This window comes from Carassius auratus, chromosome 50 (genome assembly GCF_003368295.1).
Source record: "Carassius auratus strain Wakin chromosome 50, ASM336829v1, whole genome shotgun sequence".
NCBI lineage: Eukaryota > Metazoa > Chordata > Actinopteri > Cypriniformes > Cyprinidae > Carassius > Carassius auratus.
Genome location: NC_039292.1, coordinates 6,576,729 through 6,585,152, shown reverse-complemented (window position 1 = coordinate 6,585,152; position 8,424 = coordinate 6,576,729). Strand labels below are relative to the sequence as shown.

At 37.8% G+C, this 8,424-nt stretch overlaps 1 protein-coding gene across 1 annotated transcript; it reads right to left on the bottom strand.

Moving 5' to 3' along the window:
- Positions 1-4,762: 4,762 nt before the first annotated feature.
- Positions 4,763-7,742, bottom strand: LOC113066808 (carbohydrate sulfotransferase 1). Its single transcript, XM_026238851.1, has 2 exons — positions 7,254-7,742; positions 4,763-6,484 (listed from the first exon to the last, which is right to left on the bottom strand). The coding sequence occupies exon 2, from the start codon at positions 6,423-6,425 to the stop codon at positions 5,163-5,165; it is 1,263 nt and encodes a 420-aa protein (XP_026094636.1). The 5' UTR covers positions 6,426-6,484; positions 7,254-7,742; the 3' UTR covers positions 4,763-5,162.
- Positions 7,743-8,424: the final 682 nt, after the last annotated feature.

The following is an 8,424-nucleotide window of genomic DNA, read 5'->3' as shown; positions in this document are numbered from 1 at the left end:
TCCACATTTGAGTGTTTGTTCGTAATATGTTTCTGTCATTTTTCCCCACTGCTTAAATGTTTACTTCCTTTTGTAGTTTATTTATGCAAAAATAACATATTGCGTATTATTCAATTGTTGCAATGCATGTTTGAAGCTCTAGTTCTCTGTACAACATCCTGTTGATTATGAGTACATATGTCAGTTTTTTTTTTTTTTTTCATGTTAATTTTTTATTTTTTTTGCTATCTGCACACTTTCTGGCTGGTACCCATGTCTTGAAGATGCTGTTACTATAAACTGTACTTTTAAGACGAAGTAGATTTTGTCTATAATAGAACTATTTTTGCTAAATTGATGCTGTATTCTACAAATAAAACATTCTGTATTTTAGAAATGCACGAGTTTGTAATTTCTTTTTTTATTTTATTTGATGTATTTGAAATATTATGCATCAGAAGAATGTGAGCAAAGAGGAGAATGACTGTTCTGCAATGATCCTGTTTCAGGTAGGGATATTTTATTTGATCCATTATTAATTTTTAGATTTAATCATTTATGTAACATTGAATGCACTAATTTACCAGATCTGGATTGCATAAGCAGTTTATAAAAACAAGTGACCACATAATTAAGGTCACATAGTAAAATACCCATAATGCTGCTTTGCTCTTTTACAAGAAGTAAACTTTTTAGACTGCATCTACTTTTATAAGCTTATAAGGGATTTTCATCAGTAATGGGTTACATGTTTATTTTAAAAATAAAAAATAGCTATTCGTTTGATATGGCAGTACACTAGCTTTTTAGATTATATGTCCGGTGTCCAGTATGGGCAAATCCAGGTGCTCATAAACCTTCTCGGTCATTTCATGACATACTGAATCAGCAGAAAAAATTATTGAGCCAGTCAGTGGTTTTATCTCTGAAAACAATTGCATGGCTCAACAACACCATTGTTCCACAATATTAACCAAGGACATTAGTGATTTTAGTATCAAGTATTAAGTGCACTATAAAAGGGCACGTTGTTTTGTGGCTTTTTTAACCTCACACCATGTCATAACCAGGTCAAATGCAATAAAGTGATAAAAGCTAGCTCTTCTGTTAAGTGTGAAAATCATGTGTTTTCGTCTTTACACACAGCCAGTGCAGTTAAGTTTTTGGGATCCATACTGGACATGTGAAGCTGATTGAGTAATAGAACATTGATATGACATGTGACCTCTCATCTGAATTAAAAGAGCACAAACTTTAAATCTGAGGATTGCAGCATTGAAGTAAAGTGGAGTAGATTGCAGATCTGTTACATTTAGTAAAGTATTGTACACTTAATTCTTAAAGAAAAAGGAAAAAAGTAGTGCAGTCAAACAATTAATCGCGATTAATCACATCCAAAATATAAGTTCTGTTCGCATAATATATCTGTGTGTACTGTGTATATTTATTGCATTGTTTTAAGGGTAAGTTTAGTGTAAGCAGGGCCGTTTGAAGGAATTTCGGGGCCCCAAGCAAAATGGACATAGAGGCCCCCCGACCCCCCAGCACACACGCAAAGCCTACAGCAACCACAGCATAGCCATACAGTTCAGGTTCACCCACACTTTATATAAATAAAAAAGGTTTACAGTGCAAATACTGCTTGAAAAAATAGTTTAGTGGGAATTCAATATTGATTTGCACTGTTTTTTTTTTCCTAATAATATGACAGCACACACTTATCAGTTTAAACTCTGGGCTGTACAGGATATCAGCTATAATTAAAGAGCTTGTGGTACCTTGTGCTATATAGAGGAAACATCAGCACTGAGAAGTGATGCATCTGTTGATGTTGAGGATGAAGTTGATGGTGTAGATGGGAAAATAATTGTGTAAGGGTATATGGACGGGAATGTTTAGGCTAGGGATAGGTATGGACATTTAAAAAAAAAAGCCTCAAACTACATGAATAAGATGCTGGTAGCACAATCTGATAGCTAGCATTTTTCGCTATCGATTTGTGCTACTTGTCTCTTTTAATGGGAGCTAACTGTAACGTTAGCACAAATCATCAAAACACCGGCTAAGCAGATAAACCAGCCTCGACTTTGAATATTATCAATAACTTTATAAATGTTATTTATAAACACAAATTTACAGTTGTAAAACATTTATGCCACGTCACATGTTGGCTACGTTGGACGTCGTAATGAACATAGCAAGAGAGTAGGCCTAACGTTACGTGGAAACATTACTGCAGCGTTGGGGAAATTTAGCCTATATTCATTGTGTTAAAACCCCAAAATGTGTCATAGCAGCAAGTATATTACAAGCGTTTCATGACCACAATGCAGCAATGCTAACTGTGAGGACATTGTTTTCTATTTTAGTTGTTTAGGACACCATGCTTTTTCATTGAAGCATAAAAAATGGTTTTATTAATCACAATGAGTGGTTTAAATTAATGTCATTTCTACTGTGAAGAGCTCAAGCGTGTTGAGATGGGCACTGAGGAGCATGATCAATTGTTGTCCTCTGAAGAGCGCTTCAAGTTCAACAAAGCAAAACTCTGCATTGCTGCCATTCATGTATAGCCTATATAATCTCGAAAAACCAGAATCAGCTTCTTGGCGTTTGGGGGCAGGAGACTCTTGTTGAGCAGGGGAAGTCGTACCATTAAACATCTCTGAGGCCATTTTTATTCATCACATTTTCTCAAGGATTTGCTCCCATCACTGTATGTTTAAGAAAATAAGCTTCCTCAGCATAATACAGACTATTGGATGTGCAAAACAAATGTAAGTGGGTAATTTACACCATCTGCCTTGAAGTATCACTAACCCCCTTGTTTTTAAACTTTGGTTTCTAGCTAGCATATTATTTTTTTTTAGCTGATTTCTCCAGTGTTGCAGCCAAATTATTGGTGGCTTTTTGGCAAAGGGTGATGTGAGATGACTCAAAGATCCATTTACTTGTGCACTTTGATGGGGTTAATGTAAAAAAAAAAAAACGTTAAAGTTCACCAAACAAATGGCTTAAATGTGGATAGAAACTTGTGATACTTTCAAACCTTAGGTCACAGAATAAGCCACCTGCCAAGAGAGTGTGTGTATGTGTATCGAGTGCCTTGACAATCTCAACCAATTTTTTACATTTTGCTGAATTACAGATTGTTTTGTCACTTTTATTGACAGGGATAGTCGAGAGGTGATTGGAAATAATGAGAGAAAATGGGATTGGCAAGTGACACAAATCAGATTGGAACTCGTTGCCTGCGTTAGCACTACAGAATCATATGTCAGAGCCTAGACTCTACCACTAGGTCACGGATTCAACTTAGTGTGTCTTTTATGGCTATTTTTTTGCAATACTGGATATTATTAGCTAGGTAGTAATAATTGTCCATAATAAACTGTAAAGCTCAGCTAAGCTTGTGCACAGATTTTCCATGACATTATTTAAAGCTTGCATAATTGATAAATCACACTACTGTTCATTAGGTTCATTCTTTCCTGCTGCTTTGTAAACATCAAGGCTGATTAACTAGCACTTCCACCATCTCAAGACATGACTTTAGTGCACAATCATTAGTTCCTGAAGAAGTTCCACTTGAAGACGTTAGATTAGTTCACTGAACACATAAGTGCTGTTATTATATAAGTTTGTATGCACCTTATTGTACTATCATAGTTATCATTGTACGTTTATATCCTGTTTTGTCCTGCAATGTACTGTTTATTGTAATCACTATATTGATCAGTCTCACACATAAAAAAAGCAAATATTCACACCACAAGGGGGGGCTATTTCTCCTGAATATCTTGAAAAATCAAGGGAACATGGGAAAGTCTATACAATGGGACCTTGTATGTGATTAAGATAGCAATGTCTATTATGGTACATTACTGTGGAGAATGTATATCTGATGATTCCAGTCTTGTGGAAGGAAAGATAATTCATCCTCGCACCCTCTTCATACTAATGCTGCTGACATTAATCTTAAATTGAAGATTGAACCATTAATATTCCCCATTAAAATGGAATAAGGGTTAGCAGTTGAGATTTTTTTTTTTTTAATTCTGGTTTAACAACCTAAATGTGAATCCAGCGTGTCTAGATTATGTAAAATCCATGAAGGATTTAAACAAATTAAGGCCATTGTTAAAAGCCAAACAAGAAGCATGCACACAATTTTCTGTTAAGCTGAAAACATTTGATTTTCATCTATATCTGAAAAAAGCGGTTTTGCCAGTGATTACATCTTGTTTATGCTTCTCTACATTTATTAAGATTTCAAAAATAGCAAAATTCTCTTTCACATACATTGAGCCAAACAATGTTCCATGATCTAAATACAAATCTGTGTCCACTGAATCAATGAAAAGTAGTGATATGATGACGAGGACAGCCACTAAAGAATGAATAATTTCATGCATGAATCTCTAAATTACATTAAACTACCAAACTGTCCACTCCAAACCTTAATACACTGGATTGCATTGGATTTCTCTGAAGAATCATCATGGCATTTCGCAAAAAAAAAAAAAAAAAAAACATATCATTGTGATGTCATAACAATTGATTGAATTTTACAATTTATTTCATATTTATTTAAATCATATTTAAATCATAACCACCCAAAGCAAGCAGACTGAAGTGCATGAGTGTACTTTAGATTAGCTTTTTTACCCGGATACAGCACCGATGCATTATGCATTCTAAAAGCGAACCAAACACAAGCTTAAATCCCCAAAACTCTATGGCAGACAAGACTTTACACGGAGAAACAACCTGAGAAATAGTCTGACTGTGACATTCACGATTTTATTGCACGCTGTTATCATACATGACAGCATTTCAATCCCACATTAAAGATTTCTTGAGAATAGTCTGAGCTCTCTGACCGACAAAAATATTCACATTCACTGTTGTCAAATCAATGACCAGCATACAGAATTTCTATGTCAATAGTGTGTTGCTCTGCTCGAATATATAAATAATGAACAAAGCAATCACTGCAATCAAGGTGAAGTTGAGATCTCTTCACAGCTAAGTGTTTTGGTTCTTGTGCTGTTCCGAAAATCATGGGGTTACTGCGAGGGAGTCTCCGAAAGTAAAAAGAAGTTCATAGTGCAAATGTCAATCACATTAAGGCAAGAATATAAATTTAGAAAAATAGTTGTGCGAGCACATGATTAGCTTTGTTACAAAAAAGGTATGAAGGTTTTGTCCTCAATGAGCGAAAGTGACATGTTTTTCAGCTCCTCGGGGGAGTTGACAGCTTTGTAGCCGAGCTCGTCTAAAATGTGCTGACAAACAGTTTGTGTGTAATCAACTATGTCATGAGACAATTTCAACCTCCAGCTCTCTGCATTGGCCGCTGAGTCCCTCAATGTGCCGTACTTATGCTTTGCTGACACGTCGTTATTGCCTCTTGTGTTGTTATGTATCCAGTCCACCACACTTTTTTCCAAAGAAAGGCCAAGGAATTCATAAACCTCCTTGGTTTTTTGGAGTGGATTCCTGGCCAGGTCCTCGTATCTCACCAGCATGTACCGTCCACGAAGCCACGGCGGTCGGCTCAAGCCGGTGGACACCGAGTTCAGAAAGTCGTCGCACACTGTCGTGAGCTGAGTCAAGTCCAAGTTGTACGGTTTACGGCCTGTGGCTCTCCAGATCCGCCATAAGCGGTATGTGTCCCGAAAGGTTTCAATCCGAGAAGATAAAATCCCACGCGGGTCCCTCACCAGCTGGATAACTTTCAGATTAATCCGAGGGTCCTCGATCAGTGCCTTAAGATCACTGACTTCTGGAATACGCACTGTTTTAATGGCCATGTGGCGTCTTTCCCGACATGATTCGGTGGCGAGGGTCAAGTTAAGGGAGGCACACTTTCGAACACAATCGCCCTCTTCTATATTGCCATCACTGGGGCTGAAAGCATCACAGACTGGCATGGAGCAGAGGGCTTTGCTGGCTCCTCGTCGAAACAGTTTATCCGTGGTATGGTTTGCCGGCTGTGGCTTGATGTAGCTCTCTAAGAAATACAAGTCGCAGTTGTACAAGCTCCTAAGAAGGTCACGACTGGCTCCCAGCATCACTCTGCGCTCAGCAGCATATCTGCTGTGAGATAGGTGAGGGATAAAGGTCGTTTGGACATGATAGAGTGGTTCAAAGAGATAGAACACATCTGAGTGCTGGTTGAACAACTGTCCAACGAAAGAGGAGCCGCTTCGGGTGGTCGCCAAGATGAGGATGTGAGTCTTCCTGGAGGAATTGTAATTAAAATATGGGTACTCATCACACATCCGATCGAAGGACTCCACATCCTGCCCCAAGCCACAGTTCAAAGGGTTGGGAACGGAGCACATATGAAAAGGCTTAGCTGTGAAAGTCCTGATCGCTGTGTATTGGATCGCTATGGACACCAATGCAAGCAGAATCACAGCCTTCCAGGAACATTGCATGGCTGGGTAAATTCATTTAGATGATGCAGTCCGATTTGTTCCTATCAACAAAGACACAGCTGGGGGGGGGGGGGGGGTCTCAGAGTTAGTTCAAAAATAAAGTAAGACATGAAGAGATTTTAAAATAGATATAACATTTGATTACATTTTAAACCAGGTCTGAATTAAAGGAACTCATCTTTTAAAATGTGATTTATAATGCATCAGTATTAAGAGCACATTGAAACTTCAAGTGTGAATGACTAATTTAAATAAGTTTCTTTCTAAACCTCTAGCAAATATAATATTGCATTCTGCACTATGCTTCACAATGCAAGCCTTAATATGTCTTTTAATCGTTTTATTGCAGTATGACACTTTGATAAAACTACTTCAGGTTTTAATGCAGCCAAACCCCTACAACTAAAGTGCTTTCTAAAGGCTTTTTCACAAGCCTGAGGTATTTAGTTTTTCCCTTGGGGAAATCAGCCAAGGCTCATGCAAACCAGCATCTAGAATGCAGACAGGTTACAAAATCAGTTCTTTTCAGAAACTGGCACCGGTTCAGGCACCTGTAGAGAGATAGATGCATTAATTGCAATCTCCCACAATACTATATGAATGCTTTTTATGATAGGTTTGAAAGGCAGCCTTCGACGACCGCGCGCGTCGAGCTCTGATTTACCGCAGTGCAACACAACTCGGTTTTCAGTTGGAAATAAAAAAAAAAAAAGAAATAAATGTAGACTATATCAAACGGTGACCAACTTCTCCCTTATTCCAGCACGAACATTTCAAACACCTAATAGGGTCGAAAATAAAGTGAAATAAATACTTCGATATACTTGCCTCATATAAAGCTGTATGACAACATGACGGAAATTGTAAAAATATCACCATATACCGCGATGGTTTTGCCTAGTCGTCCCGTAACGCCCGTCATAGACGTTTTATCGCTTTTATTCATGTGTTCAGATGGCGAGTGGGTTCTTAATTCCCTAAAACTGATGAAAAGGTCGTATTTCCTCAAGCAGCTCCATTCATGCTCGGGGTAAAACATTCACAGGAGGGCTCCGTGGCGAGACAACGGATGAATAAGGTATTGAAGCGCATCCTCAGACATCTCTCTGTGACTAAACGCCGAACTGATATTTCGTTCGTTCGACGCGAGAAGACGACTGAAAAGAGGTGTGCCAGTCGGTCCCAGATTAACCTATGCGAATATTCATCCCCTTCCCTGAAAACCACAGCTGACAAAGGCTGAGGAGGACAAAGCAGAACGGGGGGAGGTAGATTCGGTTCATTATAGCCTACGCGTCCTCCCTCCGAACATGTCTGTGCTCGACGCTAAAAGCCTTTGAACATGGAGTTAGTTTGGATGAGGTGAACTGGTGGCATCTAGAAATTTCAGCTATTTTTCTCAGTCATTCGTCGCTATATCTTTGAGGAGAGCAGGAAATATATATTTAAGAATATTCTAAGACAGAAATGACCAGCTGGTGGATTTCAGTAGCCTACTGATTGACTGACTGAAAGGCTGAAAAATAATTATGTAATGGCAAAGTATGTGTAGAAATATTGTGTGTTCCACATTATATGGGGTTGTGCAACTTTTTCAAATCACGGTTCATACAGTACACATAATGTTTTTCCCCCTTATGATCATATGTTGGTTTTAACTATTTGTGCATTTTTATTTTGTTTATTTATTTATTTATTTTGAAAGAGCATTTCACATAGCTATAGATTCATAGGGTAATATAAATCTAAATCTATAAATCCGCAAAATAAAAAGTAGCATTTTCTCACCCTTATATTGTAGCAAATCTGACTTATATTATTATTGAAAAAAAAACAAAATAGGATGTCCTAAGTGTTAAATGACAAAAAGAACCACAAATGTGCCATAACAGGATCCATGTGAGTGACCCATGCACTACACTGTAAGTCTTCTGATAGCTTTGTTTGAGAAACAGACCAATATTAAGGATGTGACATGCTTTTACATGCTTGTTCCTCT

Excerpts from the sequence above, each read along its gene's own strand:
- LOC113066808 (XM_026238851.1), bottom strand. The coding sequence starts at position 6,425 with ATGCAATGTTCCTGGAAGGCTGTGATTCTGCTTGCATTGGTGTCCATA.